This window comes from Labeo rohita, chromosome 8, assembly GCF_022985175.1.
Source record: "Labeo rohita strain BAU-BD-2019 chromosome 8, IGBB_LRoh.1.0, whole genome shotgun sequence".
NCBI classification, from domain to species: Eukaryota; Metazoa; Chordata; class Actinopteri; order Cypriniformes; family Cyprinidae; genus Labeo; species Labeo rohita.
Genome location: NC_066876.1, coordinates 21,737,777 through 21,757,176, shown reverse-complemented (window position 1 = coordinate 21,757,176; position 19,400 = coordinate 21,737,777). Strand labels below are relative to the sequence as shown.

At 37.9% G+C, this 19,400-nt stretch overlaps 1 protein-coding gene across 2 annotated transcripts in view; it reads left to right on the top strand.

The window, feature by feature from the left end:
* The window catches only part of LOC127169821 (tumor necrosis factor receptor superfamily member 14), a 22,772-nt gene extending 3,372 nt beyond the window's left edge, over nt 1-19,400 (top strand). Inside the window, exons 1-6 of one of the 2 annotated variants that reach the window (XM_051117459.1) lie at nt 4,558-4,711; nt 13,385-13,577; nt 14,190-14,315; nt 14,409-14,561; nt 14,870-14,951; nt 15,104-19,400. In XM_051117459.1, coding sequence (XP_050973416.1) covers nt 13,451-13,577; nt 14,190-14,315; nt 14,409-14,561; nt 14,870-14,951; nt 15,104-15,341 — 726 coding nt within the window. In that variant the 5' untranslated portion in view covers nt 4,558-4,711; nt 13,385-13,450 and the 3' untranslated portion in view covers nt 15,342-19,400. Of the gene's footprint in view, nt 1-4,557; nt 4,712-13,384; nt 13,578-14,189; nt 14,316-14,408; nt 14,562-14,869; nt 14,952-15,103 lie in introns of those variants that run through there. The other variant, XM_051117458.1, reaches the window with a different exon arrangement.

Here is a 19,400-nt window from a genome sequence, read left to right as displayed (position 1 = left end):
TCTCGTAACATTACGACTTTATTCTCGTAGTTTCGAGTTTATTCTCGTAGTTTCGAGTTTATTCTCGAAATATTACGAGTTTAATCTCGTAATCTTAGATTTTTTTTTTTTTTTAAGGTGGCACTAAAACGCCGTCGTAGTAATCTTGTCCATACTGTATTATTGCTTTGTCTTCTGGGTAAATTTCACCTTCATAAAGCCAGAACTATTCATTGTAAACCTAACTTTAGATTGTTTTCATCTGATTTAAAGTCTTTTTTTTTGCCTCTTTTAACAATGTGTCCAAACCATTTAACTCAAAGGCTTCTAAAACTTTTAAAATCCTTAAGTCAGTTGTACAACATCTTTGAGTTTTTGATGTCCGTTTGCCCCGTGTTACATCTTCATTATTGTAGTATTTGAATTTGCAATAAAAGAAGAAGAAAAAAAAAACATTTGGAAGGCTACTTCCTCCGGAGGTCGCATTTGAAGGCTGCACACGTCATCTGGGAGGTCTCATTTCAAAAAAAGTAAGGTTAAATTGCAAAGTGAAAAAGTAGTTTATAGTATTTTACACCTCATAAGGAATAACGGTTAATTTATTATGGTAAATAAGACATCCTTGATGACGTGTGCAGCCTTCAAATGCGACCTCCGGAGGATGCAGCCTTTGAAATGAGACGCAGCTTGTGAAATGGCAAGGCGACCTCTGGTGGTGGCTGTGTGTGACTTATCATCCGCTATTTCCACCACTTAATTAAGCTACTCTTCTTACAAGCATGATAACCTTTTATTTCACTTGTCATTACGTTTGCTTTTTCTCTCGCGTTGAGCTATTTCGTCCGCCACCATTATTCGATTTCTATACAGCGACTCATTAAGCGCACATCATTCTCTTTATGAAACCTTTAGATTTTTATATTAAGTTGATCAAGCAGTGAATTGCAGCAAATTTAAACACAGAATATAGCCTCCTTTTTTACGTTAAAATTGGGTTATCACAAATACTTTTAAATAAGACTTACCACAGACAGAAACAGTCGACTCTCATGGCTTTCTTTTGCTTTTAAATATTTATTAAAAGCAATCCCGCAGATCTTAAAAGAACTTCGTTTTTATACCACCACAAGTGCATTTGTTATGGTGTTTTGTTTATCTAAAAGTGCACTTTTCTTGTTTTAATAACCAAAAAGCTACGTGTTTACTATAAACACAGTAGACTTTTATGGTGTGACCACTACACTTCTGTGACAACCCATGTTCATTTTTTGTCGCCAACAATGCACTGTCACTTTAATTTAACTCACGCAGCACAGCTAAAATAGACTTGGTTTGAAAACCATGGGCTCTTTTGAGATGAGCAAATTCTGCGCAGAATCGATCACTGGTGATCACCACAAGATGCATGCCGGTTAGAAATGTGTCCGAGTTACGTCCGCCTTGCTCTGATGTCATGCAGACGTGTGCCAAAAAAGTCTCGCGATGGCGAGGCGGCTGTGTCGGATTGAGCAGTCCAGCGCAGTAGCTCTCCACCGACTGCGTTGACCAAAAGCACGATGGGAAACGCCTGGATGACGACACAGCTTCATTGGTTCAGACAACAGTGATGCCGTTCTTTTCTAAAATGTTTTATTTTTTAATCTAATATCATGTGGTTATGTGTTTAAATGATGCATGAATATTCCCAAACACCAATCCCAGTGCGATCTCTGCGTGAGATGTGATTGTCATATTTCTATAAAAATCTAAAATACACGTTTGCATTAGTAAAAATAAATGATAAATACGCCTTTCGTATGGAATTAAATAGCAAGCACTTTGAGTGTCTTGTTAATCATATTTATTTTCATATAAAAACAACAGTGCTGAAATTATATCATGTTTATCAGCAACACAGCACAAGTGTGATAACGCGATATCCACCTTTGATCTCGTAGGTTTCTGTTCTACTTCTCGAGGTCAGAACTGTCTGTCTTGACTGCTCTTATTTCACTCCTCCCCTCACTGCAGCCGCCTACTCTCGCCTACATTTCAGGCGAGGCGAGGCGCACCTCAAACGAGCCTCATCGCTGCACTGCTGCAGACGCACGCACTGCCGGAAGTGGCATGCAGTGTGAAGTTTCTCTAACATGGGTTCGGAAAAACATACGCACTACATAGGCGTACGCACTGCAGACGGAATATGTATAAAACAGGCACGCAAATATGTGTAATATGTGTTCTGTTTAAAGTGGGGGAGTTAAACGTTTCAAACAAGTTTATAGCTACACCGTTTTGCAACTAATTGTGATTTTCTTATTTTGGTATTCTTAATCCTAATGCTAGTAAATTTGAACAGTGACGCGTATAGCCTACTTAGAGACTGTATGCCTACTTAACACCCGTTTATACTGGGGCGGATCTAGAAAATAATTTTAGGGTGGCAAAGGTGTGGCATAGGGTGTATGAGGGGTGGCAACACCAAAGCAAGCCCCCATGCATAGTTTTTGGGGATTTATAGTCTGACATACACAGTTGTGTTCACAAATATTGCATTACCATTAAAAATAAATAACAACATTTCAATGTCCATCATGGCACCAAGTCAATAAACAATATAAAAAAACAGGTTATACTGTGAATGTTTCTGAGCTTGTATCACTAAAGACGACATGCAGGTATAAATCACATTTTAGTGCAAGTTTAAGATGTTAATTTCCTAACATTAGAAAGAAATATTATAATATCAAAGCACTGAAACTGGATCAGTTTTGGAAACAGTGTTTGATTTTCTGTTATTAACAGAGATGGGAATGTCTGTAATCACCCAGAACACACTATCAACCATATAATCTAGCAACACCCCAGCAACTGCATAGCAAGAGCCTAGCAACCACCCAGAATATCCTAGCAACCAACTAGCAACACTTTAGCAAACATCTAGAACATCTAACTGACCAAACTATTTATGTTTTTAAACTAGTCTTAAGAAAAGCCAGCATAAATTTGTCTTTCAGACGTTTCAATCTAGTTATTGCAGGTATTAATTAATTAATTAATATTACAGGAATAATTTAATTATTTTTTTTTACTACTGACACAAGACTATATCTCTCAATTCTGCAAAAATGCAGTAGGCTACACATAAAAAATGGTTACAAATAAAATTTGACAGTCACACTTCTGAAGGTGTACATGTACTACAGTTTACTGTACATATAGAATATTGTAATTTCCATCATCTAATATACTGGTACTGTACTATAATTATACTGTATGTGTAAGTATAATACCCATGTAAATGATTCGTTCATTTCCCTCCTCTCTCCGTTGTTGGATGCAGAGATTCTGATTGGTGTGTCATCAGTTTTGGTACTTACCAAGCAGGCACACAACGTCATAAGACGCTGATATTTGGTTAAATTTCGGTTGCGACATCGGCTGACCAAAATTCAATGTAAATTCAACGTTTAATGTCAACGTTAAATTGATGTCCAATACCAATGTCAGCTGACGTTGATATTTTGTTGTTTTTAGGTTGTGTAACCAAAATCCAACATTAAGTCAGCGTCAAATTGACGTCAAATACTGACGTCAACACGATTTTCATTCTCAACCAAAATGCAACGTCTGTCCGACATCATGTCCAACGTCAACCTGACGTTATATAGACGTCCAGTGCCTAATGTTTAACTTACTTATTGTTAAACTTTTTGAGAAATGTGTCTTTGTTTTGAGCACTGAATGAATGGTTTGGGAAAGTGAGCCAACTAAAATCAGTTACATTTTGTTAACAATAGACAAAAATGCAATATGACCAGATGCTTACCTAACACTGCTATAAGCTTTTGTGATCGGCATCTTCTTATTGATTTCATGCTATTATTGTTTCGTCGGATACGGCAAAAAGGCCCATATCCATGATGAAAGTGGTGCGAGCGGTCAGAGAATCGGATCACCAAATAATTACGCGATGAATCTCAGACATATCCGGACGGGATTAGATGTTTCAGAGGACTTCTGAGTTAGCCGAGAAGCAGTTATCTGATTCACGAACACATGTAAAACAATTCGTTAGTGAACTGGGCCGCGCTTTGTGTTTTTGACTCAAAAAGAACCGGTTCACAAGAGTCATTTGTTAATGAAGTCAAATACACTGGGCGTGCTGCGTGCGCGTGCACCATCCTGCATATTTTATTAAAAGACGTGTTTTTTGCCATTATTTTGCTTTACACTGTCATCGCTGCGGCTGAAAATTAGCACATGAAACACTGCTTACATTTATATTTAATTCTGTGATAATTCTGGGGTGGCAGGTGGGGTGGCACAGCTTTTTCTTAGGGTAGCACTTGCCACCCCGTTCCACCCCGGTAGATCCGGCCCTGCGTTTATATATAAATCACAGTTTCCTTAACATCGTGGAAAAGAAACTTTACTAACACAGAAAATATCAAAAGCTTAGCCAGCCTATCGCGTGGTATAGGGAAATTGCGGCGTGCGCTGTGGTAGCGATGTATGAAACACAACGCAGATGGATAGTACCTTTCAAACCAATATCGTTCGAATCAACTAATCTGCCAGGTATTTTTCTTCGCATAACCTCTCTAAAAATCCAAAACAATTTATATGATGTTTATCAACAAATTAGTCCACTGAGAAATCTAATTCAGTTCGAATATAACTAGGTGTTTGCTGATCCCAACTGTTCGCATGTGTTTTTGACGAATTTGAACTGGACTTATTGTATTGTGAAGTAAGTATAATGTTTACCAATATGTATTTGCCTATTCATTTTTGCTTGTCTCTATTTTAAAATAACCTAATATTTTAAATAACCTTAAAATAATAGGATATTTGAAAATAACTAATAACTAATACATTCTAGAGAATGGTTATATTTGGAATATATACGTCTCTGATGTGCAGAAAATGATGTAACTGATTCGTTCCTTTATCTGTCTCTTTATTGAATGATTACCTAAAATCGATATAGTTATGAGAGTAAATATGCTTTCGGGGTATTTGACACGCCTAACTGAAGAGAATATGATGTTAATCGATACGTTTTTGTTTACGAAAGAAGAATGTCCCGCTGCAGAACATGATAAATTAATGTATTGATATAGGGTAGAGTGGGGGGAACGCACCCCTTAAGAACTGTCATTTTTTTCTGTGAAACAAAAGTTAAATGTGTTCAGAAAAGTTATCATAGCTTTAGTGACAATGACATAAAATATAAACAAAGTATGAAAAATGGGGTAAAACGCCCCATAAAAGTAATTTTATTTGGTGCTGAAGAAATGTAAAATCTGGGTACCCCGTAAACTCGCATATTAATGCACAATTTTTATTATATTTAATCTTTGGTTAATGTGCAGTCATTTTTGTTTATTAAACAATAGAATAATACTGATTAGGCATCTATACATCTAATATATACATATGTCATGGTCACGATCGAGATCATTTTGTCGATGTAACGATATCCTTATGTCGTGAGTTTAAGAAGAGACAATAGCATTTAAGAGTAAATGGCATTTTTCAACATGTTAACATTATAAGCGTGTATTTTAGACATATTTTTTCAGCGCGGGTGCAGTTTAGGTCGTGGTGTTTATGTCAAATGGGTCAGGTACAGAAATAAATTAGTGCTGCTGTCGGATAACCAATCGGGTGTTCTGTTAAAGAGGCTATTGCGGCTGCGGGTTTACCAAACGGACCTGTGGAGGACTCTGCTTTCCGTCTCTCGGTCAGATAACCTCACGTGCATGATGTGCCATTTACAGGTATTTCCCAATGCGGGAGCTGCGTGGAGTTCCGATCATATGCGTATGCGGAAATTTCGGATCCGTTTAGGGCTGTGGATGCGTTAAAATATTTGAACTTCTGCTGCTAGACTGATGTACTCTATTAAAAACTATGAGCTTATGGTTAGAACCAATGTTTTGTTCACTTTAACATTATTCTTTAAACACTATTTCTGTAAAATGGTGCTTTAGAATAATAGTTGCGGAAATAATTATTTTATAATTATTAAATCATTATTTACGTTGATTAACCCCATAAAACCTACTATGGTTTTATTTGAGGGTCATTTGTTTTGTGACGAAACATTCATACATTGATTACGTTCATTCAAATCATTAATTTTACCAAGGTTAATATGCTGAGGAAACGGTTGCTGCACGACCAGTTTGTCGTCCATTCCGACGTTGTGTCGAGTGTATGACACTAGGGGTCACACTTGGGAACCCAAACACCTTTGACATCAAGAGAAAAGACCAATGAAATTGGAAGTGCAGAATTTGCATAGCTGGTCATGCCTCGGACATCCGGGGCCAGCGTGGCATCTGCTCACTTGTTCTGTTTTTCGGAGCCGAATGCAGCATCTCTTTGTGAGAAGCAGCGCCACTTATCTCCCATTCACAGTGTTGAGAAAGTACCCCTGGGTGCATCGATCTTAAAGAGCAAATTTCCTCCTAAAAGAGCAATTTGTGCATGGTTGGGATTGTGTGTTTGCAACATGCCTTTCCATCTGTGTCCTTTTGGTTGCGGTTTCTACCTCTCTCCAAACAGCATGATCAGCATGATCATTGTGTTCAGTGTTTGGACCGTGCTCACGCTGATGCAGCGTTCACTGAGGGTTCATGTCAGGCTTGCGAAGACATGTCCCTGGCCATGCTCCATTCACAAGTTGCGTTCTTTACGAAGAAGCCGCTGCTCACTTTGACTGCCTCCCGCACTGGTCCTCTTAATTCTGGGTATGAGGCTGCAGCGTTGAAGGAGAGCAGGAGGATCCACTCTCGACGTGGGGACGGGAGTTGGATTCGACTCTATTCCGGCTGTCTGCCACTTGGCAGATGGCTGCCACTTGGTCAATAAAAGAGCAATTTCCTTTCTCTCTGGGTTACATTCACAGCGTTACTGGCCTTCCATGAGATGGCCAGATGCTGATTTCACAAACAAGAATGTATTTGAACGTATATAATAGCTAATGTAAATGATAAAATCATATACTGATAATATACAACAATCCCAAGGTCTCTGGAATAGGTTTGGAAGTGATATTTGCATTCTGTGTAGTTGAGTGAGTAGTCTGGTGGCGGTGAATTCTTCCACTGGTTATGCTGGTAGCAGTACAGTGGGTAATTGAGCAGGAATCAGTTTTGACAGCCTTAAACATGAAGCGTTGTAGGATGCTGATCTCCTGGAGCACCAAAGGGTCCTAAGCTCTGGAACAAGCAGATGTGGCCCTGGAGTAGGTGATGAAGGTCCTTAGCTAGGAACACGCAAGCAGAAGTACTTGAAATGAAGGTTTGCTTGCCGGAGCGTAACCTTGTTGCAGTGTCTTCTGTCTCTCTGGGCTAGAGACTCAGAACTTGATCAATCCGCTTTTCCTCTCTAGGATGGAGACCAGTGGCGGCTACTGGTCTGTCAAATAGGGGGAAGCTCATTTTCGGCCTACATCATAAAATTGTCTATTTATTTACTCACAAGAATGTGCCTTATTGTCATAAGTAAGTCACAATGCAAACAATCGTAAAAAAAAAAAGCTTTAGTTTTATTATGCAAAATATGATGTATTTTTTCTTTTAGTCAGATGCTACTATATAGTATAAATATTTTGCAGTTTAAATAAGGTTATTATGGAGATTTATTTATTTATTTATTTATAAAGTATTTTAATAGAAATATAAGGTTTCATTATGTTATGTTAAAATTTTTCAAGATTACTATATATATATATATATATATATATTAATTTATAGTCATCCTCTATGATTATTTAATGTAGTAATCTATATATATATATATTGATTACTACATTAAATATTAACATGAATGAATGAATGAACGATCTAAAAAAAATATTAAACTCTGTAAAAGTGAAACAAGGAATGTGGTGTATAATTGTGTGAAATGTATGATGAAAATCAAGCAATTTCGCCAAGCAAATATAAAGAAATAGGTTGCAGCAGTTATTATTTCGACTTAACTTGAGAAATCCGCGATGGGACTGAGCGCGAATAGCTTCAGCGATTCCTTATAGTACAAAATCGCTGTCAGTCAAAAGGAGATGCAATCTTTCGACAGACCCTCCAATCATCACGCAGAAGCTCGGAGTCCAGGCCAGCCCACTCCTCATTTGCTCCTCATTCACCCCCAGAGACGCTGAGCGTCCGTGGGCGGGACATAATCGCAGCGTTTATCCAATGACCGTCTAGTTTCAAAGCACTGAAAAAAAACGTTCAAAGCAGCCCCATTGAAGTCAATGGACGCTGGGCTTCAACGGGGAAACGCACTGTGACGCTACGGGAATGTATGAGAAGAAAATCAAGTCAGCCGACCTGCTATATCTAACTGATTCTGAACGAACTCGTCTTTGAGATGAACGTTTTCTAACGCATTTTTAGTCAATAAAATGTTAATACAATAGTACATAATTTGACCATTAATTTTGTGACATTATAGGGGAAGCTGAGCTTCCCTTGCAGTCTTAAAGAAATCGCCACTGATGGAGACGTGCTGCATCTGTTGTTGTCTCACTGAGTGAAGACTCTGAGTGTAGAGTATCTGAGTATCTCTTTCCTCGCAGGCTGGAGGCTCAGGATGTGGTTGTATCTGTTGATGCCTCAAAAGCTGGAGACTCGAACTTGGTATCTGTCATTTTCTCACCCTTGTGAGTCACAGACTCAGAACGGTGTGGCTGTTGTTGACTCAGTAGGTGTATCTGTTAGTCTCTCTGGATGAAAGACTCAGAACAAGTTGATCTGTTACTGTCTCTTGGGATGGGAGACTCATAACTTTGTTGCTCTGTTAATGGTCCCTTCTGTTGCAGGACTCAGACTGAGAACTAGGAGTGTCGTTTGGAAGGGTACCTTTATCCCTTTCCGATAAGTAGGAAATTGCAATTTGGCGCTTTTCTATGTCTGTGCTGTGAGACAATTGGCTGGTTCCATCAGAGTAAGGGACATGGGGTGGCCCACCCTTCTTTCCTCCTATGGAATTTATTTGCATAGTCCAAACACACATTCAGAAAAGTTTCACCGGTGCACTTCTCACTTTCCAAACAACAAACCGAATACATTTGGCAATGTTACGAAGACGTTAAGTTCAAACATGATGGGAAAAGATTGAACTGTCATGCCTGCATTTATTTGTCCATTAACGGCTGAGTTTGCGTAAGATGTTGCACTACACGTTGCTGTCACTAGAAATATTTATTTCTCTGAATAAGTATAAGATGTGTGTGTGTTGTAGTGTGCAGTTTTAAAGGGGTGATCAGATGCTAAGTTCACTTTTTCATGCTGTTTGAACATTAATGTGTGTTGGCAGTGTATGTACAAATCTACCCTATAATGATAAAAATCCATGCAGCAGTTTTTAATTAATCTGTAAAGATAATATCCCCTTTTTCAAATCGAGCCAGTCTCAGATGCCTGTCGTTGTTGCGTCACACCGACAGATGCCGCTCCCACAATAGTTGATTGACATGAGCGATTTACCTAGAATCAGATGTCACAGTCCGCCCTCTTTGTTTCGATGCTGGAGCAGGGATGTAAGTTAGACAAGAATATCTCCAATTGAGCGATTGAGGTGTTGTGTTGCTGGATGTAATAATGAACATAGTGGTTGTCATTTACTCCCGACATCTGAGGCTCTGAAGATACAGTAGATTACGTTTGTTTGTGAAGGGAATGCGCCTCCCGATCTACATATATCCGTCTATGTTTGCGCGAATCATTCATGATCCAGCTTCACTTACAGCACAAGTGAGTATAAGGGTTTTTTTATGAATCTTTGCGATCACCTTTCCTTATAACATGGTAGTTAGGAAGTTTAGCGGCTAAACGCGGCTACATGCGGCTAATGTAAACAATATCGTCCTTCCACAGAGAGAAGAGAGGGGCGGGGTGAGCAAAGCTCATTTGCATTTAAAGGAACAACCCCTTAGAATGAGATGATTTTTGCTGAGCTCATTTTGACAAGGTAAAAAGGGTGTTGTTTTAGAAAACCATTGAGAATTTTTAACCAAAGTATATTAGAGACTTTTTATTAAGACCCTAAAGAATCATATCAACTTGTGGAAAATGGGCATCTGATGACCCCTTTAAGGTTTAAAAACATAGTTATGAATGGATTTGGATGGATCTTTGTGATCTCTTTGTTTCACCCACAGCTGCTGCATCTAGAGGTCCTAAGGAATTTTTATGGTCGGTCACAGGCCAAAACCTTAGGAATCAGTCTTAAGGGGGGTGAAGGGCAGAAACTGTATTTTGACCAATAGTCCTTCCCAGGCCTTGTACCAAAGGCCTTCTTCTTGCTGTCTAAGAGGTGTCTGGCTGTTATCCTAGCATTTTTATCTAATAGCATTGGACAGTTTGCTTATGTTAGTCCAAGAAGATCCAATCAAAATGTAGCAAACCTTTGTCCACTATTGTGGTCAGAGAGAAGCCCCAACCATAAACTGGGCCCTGGAATGCTCTGTCCACTACAGCCCCATATTGGCCAAACAGGACCTGGTTGTCAGAGCTCAAGTTCTTGTCATCGACTCCTCCCTTACGCATTCCTCTGAGGAGGGACTTCCTCTCTCAGGGGAAGGGCACAATCTGGCACCCGCACCCAGATCTCTGGAACTTCCATTTATGGTCCCTGGATGTGACCAAGAGGACTTCAGAGACCTTCCACCCGCAGTGGTAAACACCTTCATGCAGGCCAGAGCCCCCTCTACTAGGCGGCTGTATGACCTGAAATTGACCTTCGATCCCCTTTTTTCAGTTGATCTCAGTGCCCTCTCTATGAAGATGGCCCTCCTGACTGCACTCGCCTCTGTTAAAAGAGTGGGAGATCTTCAAGCCCTCTCCATTAATGTTTTGTGCCTGGATTTTGGGTTGGCAGACTCTCACATTGTTCTGAGACCCTGGCCTGGATACGTGCCCAAAGGTATCCACCACTCCCTTTTGACTGGTGAACTTGCAAGCTATCCCTTCTCAGGAAGGAGAACACAATCTGTCTTTGTTATGCCCAGTCTGTGCGCTTCGTATTTATGTTGAACGTACTCAGAGTTTCAGACGTTCTGAACAGCTCTTTATCTGTTTCAGAGGACAGCAGAAGGGGAAGGCTGTCTCCAAGCAAAGGATCTCCCACTGGATTGTGGATGCAATCCAAACAGCCTACCAGGCCAGAGGTATACCCTGCCTGCTTGGAGTGAGAGCCCATTTGACCAGGGGAGTCGCTGCTTCGACAGCTTTAGCGAATGGGGCCTCTCTAAAAGACATTTGTAGAGCTGCAGGTTGGGCTACACCTAACACATTCGCCAGGTTTCATAACCTGCAAATGGAACCAGTGTCTTCCAGAGTCCTAAACGCAAGTGCTGCGACTCAGGAGGCTGGTACGGTGTAGAACTTGCTATAGCACTTACCCCAAAGAGCGATTAAGCTTATTTAGTTCAGTCTGTTTCCTCATGTGATCCCTGAACTACTCTTTTCCATCACTGTGAGCACATTACACATAGCCAAGTTTGGCGGAGGAGCTTGCTATTAGAACCCTAAAGAAGGTAGGTTGCCTCATGTCACTTCTTGTATTGGATTGGTTGTCCACATGTAGTGGCTCCTCATGCGACCTCATGTGTGTGTTTTCCACCTTACATTCCTTAATGCTTTATTGCATCATATTTTCACAACTATTCAGTGTTTTCAACCACATAATGCTTATTTTAGGTTCCAGACATTAAAATACAAAGTACTAGCAAACGATACATTTATAGTTAGTAAAAATTGACGCCGATGTCTATCGCAATAATGATACTCACAAATATATTATGACGACATGTTTTATTGATATCACATACACATTGTGTAGGCAACTATAAAGTTTCTGCTCTTCTTCCAGTTCACTCGTAGACTTTAATGTCTGTCGGGGAGAGAGGATGAATTTGCGTGTTGTAAATTTCACAGCTCAGATTTAGGGCAAACTAACATGTCAGCACCCATTACTGGGTACAGTTCAACTAACATTATCATCAACTAACGATCATTATAAGCCATCATCTAGAATAATTTAAACTCACGTGTGAAAGAGCTAGATGCAGTGTTTTCTCTGAAACAGGTCCTGTCTCTAGGTTCTGAGTTTTAGAAGTCTCTCCTTGTGTGGAAAACACCTCAGAATTCTCCCTATGTAGCTAAATAAATAGAAACACAAATACACCAGACTATTCATCAAGCTATATCATTCCTAAAATAAGTATGGCGCGCTTCTTCTTTAGCATGTGATTCATTTATTCACCACTCTGTTGAGAATGTCTTATGTGTTCATCGTAAACATACTGTGGGTTGAATGCATTTTTAAAATGGTTTTTATACTGTTAACCTTTATATGTTTATAAACTAACCTATTTCCTGGAATTCCCCTGCTCTTTCATTTAGATTAACATGTCTTCATTTAGCAGGTGATTTAATCCAAAGTTTCAAATTAGGACCACCAAAAGAGCACACTGTCCGCATGTTTAACATGATGAGTTGTCTGTGAATTCCCTGACAATTACGGCTGATGTTGTCATTGCCACGTGTAGTCATGTGCTAACCATCCTTGCATTTTTTGTTTCCCTGCTTTAAAATGGTTAACTAATTATAAGAAAACTTATTTACATAAAAGTACAGATGCTTGCAGGTTCAGATAGACAGTACCCTGATAGCACACACACATCACAGAAACATCTATTTAATGTCTGCTGATGTCAAATAGACATCTTTAAGATGTTTATGATTTAGAATGTATTTAAAACTAACATCTTACAGACATCTGTCAGATGTTTGTGCACAGCAGATGCTTTTCATATCCAGTGATCTTTAACAGACTTCTTGCAGACGTACGTGTCCTATCTGGGTAGTAAACTAAATTCCAGCGGGTTTTGGCGCAAGAAACTCAGACTAAAATAAAGAGGCGGTTCTCCCAAAATTTTGCCACTATTTTTTAATCTTCATGTCATTCCAATCCTGTATTATTGAGTGATTTTTGAACATGAGGGTGAATAAATGATGACAGAATATTCATTTCAGTTTTCATTCAAGTGAAAGCTGAACTAATACTCACCCACTTCTATTCAGTGTGTGGGAGTTTTACCAGAAGCCCATGTTAGATGCTGTATGAGCCATCTGGTATTGATGTGACAGTGTTTTTTGTAAATTGTCATTCCCTGTCTTACTGAGTTGACATGTGACCTGCCAGTAAATATTGCAGTCAATGTATAATTGATGTTTAGTTTTGAGACCCATACATTTATTGAAATAAATAAAAAAGAGGAAAAGCACATTTGGTCACATTGTCAACATGTTTAATAATTAAACACTGGGAGGTTATAAGGGTCTGGCACAATGTATTTCTGTTTGCTTTTCTGAAAGCTAACTTACACAAATCTCTTTTTCAGCTCCCTGAATCAAAAAGCATAAAATGACCACCTCTGTACCAGTGATGATTTAGTTAGTTCCTTGACATGTGTATGCTCTATAATCTATCAAAATTACTACCTCTCATCTTCATTAAAGTTGTACATTGCCTGGCAGCATGTAATAATGCAGAATATGAAATTAATGGAGAGTGCTGCCCAATGTGTGATCCAGGTAAGTCCTGGATAAGACAGCTCTTCACTCATCATCACAATAGATGCAGATTAAGTCAGATGCTTAAAGGGGTCAAATGATACTTTTCCCCTATTGGCTTGAAAATGTATCATTGATTATTATTGATGAACAACTCTAATATGCTCACATAATCATTTTTTAATGTTTAGATTGATGTGGCCAGGGCCTTGTTAAAAATAAACATCTGCCACTTGTGTTCCCTTCATCTGGTATAGAAATAATATATAGAAACTGGGGCAAAAAAGGGATTGTTTAAGATCCTGATCAATTAGAAAATCTGTGTTCCCAGTGTTATTACAGTCTAATTATTTTTATTTATTTTATTTTATTTTATTAATTATTCTAGACTATTTTCTAAATTAGAAAAACATTTATTGGTCAAGTGTGCACAAGCAATTTGTTACATAAAATCAAGATACAGAATATAATACAGAATATAAAAAACACAAAAAAGTAATACAAAAAAAAAAAGTCTACGCAGTTTACAGAAATATACAGACATACAATACATACAACATATACATACAATTATTAACATATGACGTTTAAATAATGCATAATACATGTGCTGGTGATTTTTATGTTGTCTAGGAAAGCGAGTTTATAAACATTGTGATGAGTTCACAAGCACAACATGTGATTCATGTCCTGCAATGACCTACACTAACACTCCAAATGGACTGACACAATGTCTGTCATGTTCTGTCTGTGATCCAAGTGAGTAAAAATGAAAAAAAAAGGAAAAAACTTTTTTTCTCCAACTGGTCATTGCTTCTACAGTTGACTCATTTGTTTGCTTTCTTGTCAAAGGTAATGGGCTGAGAGTAAAGCAGGCATGTACATTAATATCAAATACAGTGTGTGAACCTCTGCCTGGTTATTACTGTATAGACATGTTTTCAAACTGTAAAAAGGCCAGGAAACATTCATCCTGCTCACCTGGACAATACATCAACCAAACCGGTCAGTCTGTTATCAATCAAACAACTTTACATTCATAAAAACTGAGAACAATAACTCTGCTTGCATTTATATTAAACAGAATTATGAAAATATGCATATTACTTGGGAAAAGTAGGATGTGGTTCCTCATGATAGACATTGACTCTTGGGGAAAAAACACTTTAAAAATCTACTAAATTATGATTTGGCAGATTATTAATTAGTTGAATAATGTATACTCTATAATAATGTCACTATCTGTGAGACCTGTCACTGCTTTATTGCTCATGTACTGATACTGTTTTTATTTTTTAATTGCATTTGTATAGGAACAGAATTCAGTGATACAGTGTGTGATGACTGTCCTGCTGGCTCATATTCAAATGGTACACTCTGCAAACTGCATACAAAGTAAGTATCAATATTTGAAAACACTGATACCTTCTTAAATGAAATTGAATTTGTTGCTGAAATGAATTTGTTGCTTTATAATTTGCACCAGCAGATTTTTTTTCTCACAAGAGATATATTTGTAGTTCAACTTGAGTTCCTCTCTCTAACAGCTGTGAATCTCTTGGCAAAATAACAATCAAGAAAGGAACAGATACGACTGATGCTGAGTGCAGTAACAGAGCATCTTCTTATTTATTGCCACTGATTCTGTGTTTGTGTTTGCTGTTGTTTATTGTCACAACTGTGATCATTGTAAAAGGAAAAAATAAGCTAAATTGTCGATTAAGTCAAGTTACAACCCATGATATCCAACCCAGGAACGGTCAAGCGTCTTTAGCGTCAGTTTGAAGATGTCAATGGTCACTGGTATGACAGCAAATCAGTGCCAATAGGCTCGTTTGAGATGAGCAATTTCTGCGCAGAATCGATCACCGCAGGACGCATGCTAGTAAGAAATGTGTTCGAGTTACGTCCGCCTTGCTCTGATGTCATGCTGACGTGTGCCAAAAAACTCTCACGAAGTCGAGGAGGCTGTGTCGGATTGAGCAGTCGGGCGCAGTAGTTCTCCACCGACTGCGCTGACCAAAGGCACGATGGGAAATGCCTGGATGACGACCAGTGTTGGGAAGGTTACTTTGGATTACAATTACTTTATTAAAGTAATGTAACTTATTACTTTTAATTACTTTTTGATTACTTTTCTAAATTTCTGATATTTTCAACTGTTAATCATTTTGAAACATTTAAACCAGGCAGAGTTAACCTTACAGTAGCACTCAACACTGATTACTGTTAGACTTTCAAAATCCTTTATGACTTGAATTAAGATTATAATAAGTAAGGGATAATATACATCTTTATTTTGCGATAACAACTGGCTGAATGTACATTATCTCACTTATTACACAGCTGCTTGATGTTTCGTGTCAAAATTATTAGACACTAAACACTGATCTGAGTTGAAATATTTGAACACTAAGCTTCCATGAAGAAAAGTTGCTAGCAAACGGCAAGTTCAAACTAGACATTTTAGGGATACAGTGCAGTCATACCAGTTTTCTTACACAACATCTCACCACATAAATAATTAAGTAGTAGTGCTGGTTTGTTACACTCTAAAAAATGCTGGGTTAAAAACAACCCAATTTGGGTTATTTTGGCAACCCAGCGCTGGGTAAAAAAGGGACGAACCCAACGCTGGGTTGTTTTGACCCAGCGAGTTGGGTTGAATTATTGACCCAGCATGCTGGGTTGCTTTTTTATTGTTTAAAATTACTACACTGCTAGGCTAAAATGAACCCAAAATTGAGCTAGGCATTAAATCTACAAATCTTGATCATTATAAAATCACTTTAACACACACAGAATGACTATCAAAAGATAAATGTTTATTAAAACTACAACAAGAGAAAACATTCAAAAGTAACATGCATGTGAAAAGAAATGCAGAAAAAGTATGGCATTAGCAGGTACAGAGTTTATAAATGAAGCACTGAACATCTGCTGACTATTTTGTCTGGTAAATTCTGTATATTGTATAAAACTACTGTACAAAAACACTACTTTACAATAATTGTACAATTAGTTAATAGTTTCTTTCTTTCTTTTTTTTTTTTTAAACACAAACTAAAAATAAAACCACAACATTAACACTGACATTATAACATGTAACACAAGCAAATGTGTGAAGTATTGTGAGCATGTGTATGAATGAATGTGAACTCCATTTCTACTGAACAACACAGAACAAGCATTTGACATTTTGTTTTTACAGACTATACACTTACGGTTTGTTTCATAGTCCATGATCGCATACAGAAAATGCATCACTGCCAATTTTCATTATCTCTTTAAGATAACTGATGTAGTCATGAAGCCCCATCAGCTCAGCAAAGGCGTGCAACATCTTTGACATTATCCGGGGTGGCCTCCTCCTTTAAAACCACTGTTGCATCAGTTTGGGGGAAAGATCATTTCTCCTCTTTGTCCAGCATTCATCCCAGTCACCACCTGCTCTTCATCAGTGGCCTAAAATAGAAAAACATTTAAAAAAGAAAACATTTAGTTCAAATGTAACCATTTTCAAACAGGAACCTCTACATAAAACATTATTTTACACTTAGTCAAACAAAAAAATAATTATGACCTTTACTTGCCTTAAACCACCTTTCCCTCTCTTATGAACGAGCTGAGAATATCACATCCTCACACAAGCAGGATTCTGTGTCATTAACTCCAAAGTTGGTTTAGGTTCTGCAATTAAAAACACAGACATCAGTGGTTTAATTAAAATGTGAACAAGTCATCATACTGTTCAAAATGTGAAGCAAACAAACAGGAGACAACAGAAACATGTATTTTCTACAAATAACCTGCATCAATCTCAAAAGAATTAAGCGCTCACCTATGTCTCTGGCTTTCTACATAATGTCTCTGGCTCACCTACATAAAATGTTTTTTTACTCTTAGACAAAAAAAAACAAACAAAAAAAATAAATAAAAAAAATAAAAACACTGATAACATGACATTATGACCTTTACTTGCCTTAAACCGCCTTTCCCTCTCTTATGAAGAAGCTGAGAAGATCACCTCCTCACACAAGTAGGCTTCTGTGTTGTTAACTCCAAAGTTGGTTTGAGTTCTGCAATGAAAAACACAGACACCAATGGTTTAAATAAAATGTGAACAAGTCATCATACTGTTCAAAATGTGAAGCAAACAGGTAGAAGACAACAGAAACATGTATTTTCAAAAATAACTCACATCAATCCTGAAAGAATGAAGCTCTCCTATGTCTCCGGCTTTCAACATCTACAAAAAAGTAAACATTCTTTTACTACTAGTCAAAAAAATATATAATATGGAATTATGACATTATGACCTTTACTTGCCTTATACTGTCTTTCTCTCTCTTCCGAAGAAGCTGAGGAGATCACCTCCTCTCACACAGTCTTCTGTGCCGTTAACTCCAGAGCTGGTTTGAGTTCTGCAATGAAAAATATGCACATCAATTATTTCATTAAAATGTGAACAAGTAATCATACTATTTTTGCATCAAAATATTAAGTAAACAGGCAGAAGACAATGGAAACATTTATTTTCTACAAATAGCTCATATCAATCAAAAAAGAATTAATCTATCCTGTCTCTGGCTTTGAACATCTACATAAAACATATTTTTACTCTTAGACAAATAAATAAATAAATAAATCAAATAAAAGATAACATTAAATTATTACCTTTACTTGCCTTAAATCGCCTTTCCCTCTTTTCTAAAGCTCAGAAAAATTGCCTCCTCATACAAGTAGGTGCCTGTGGTGTTAGCCCCAAAGTTGAGTTCTGCAAAAAACGGACATCAATGGTTTAAATAAAATGTGAACAAGTCATCATACTGTTGTTGTATCAAAATGTGAAGTAAACAGGCAGAAGACAACAGAAACATGCATTTTCTAAAAATAACAGGCATTAATCCTGAAAGAATGAAGCTCTCCTATGTCTCTGGCTTTCAATCTCTACAAAATGCAACCATTCTTTTACTAATAGTCAAAAAAAGGTGATATTATATGGAATTATGACCTTTACTTGCCTTATACGGTCTTTCCGTCTCTTCTGAAGAAGCCGAGCCGATCGCCTGCTCTCACACGCCGTCTTCCGTGTCGTTAACTCCCGCCGCGGGCACAATGAAGACTCAAAGCTCAACAAGCCTGAAATATTACATGAAAAACATTACTTTTAACAATTAAAACTTAATCAGCCTTAAAATAATTAAGCTAGTCTTCATTACACGACGCCGTTTTCTTTAGGAAACTACTTTAAGTTTAATCGCGGGAAAAAAAAAGTTTACGAATTAACATGCAAATCGGTTAACGCTCCTCTATTAACACCTAAATCTTGTGTAAATATGACATATGAAACTCACAGACGTTGTATTAAAGCTATCTCTTCCGTTCAGTAGAAGAGGCCGTTAAGACTATTTCTGAGGCGAAAACCGCGTCAGCGTATTTTTCAATAAAAGCTCTTTTCCGACTTTTCCCGCGTTCCATTAAGTCTCAAAATACTCCCGGACACACATACTGAATGATGATTTAACATTTTTTAATCTTTACTTACCGAAAATCGTCCTTCACTCGCTTCCATCTGCAGACGCTGAGAAAATGGCCGCTTCTCGCACTTTTTGACGTACGGTGGACACGACGTGCCTGCTCTCTCTCGAGTCCGCGTTCCTAACCCAGCACCGCTGGGTTATACATTAAGACCAGTTTTAACCCAAAATTGGGTTAAATTAACCCAACTTTCTTACCCAGCGGTCTCAACCCAGCATTTGGTTTGAAAAAACAACCCAGCGTTTTTTAGAGTGTAGTTATCTTATAATCCATTACAATGTAAAAAAAAAAAAAAAAAAGTCA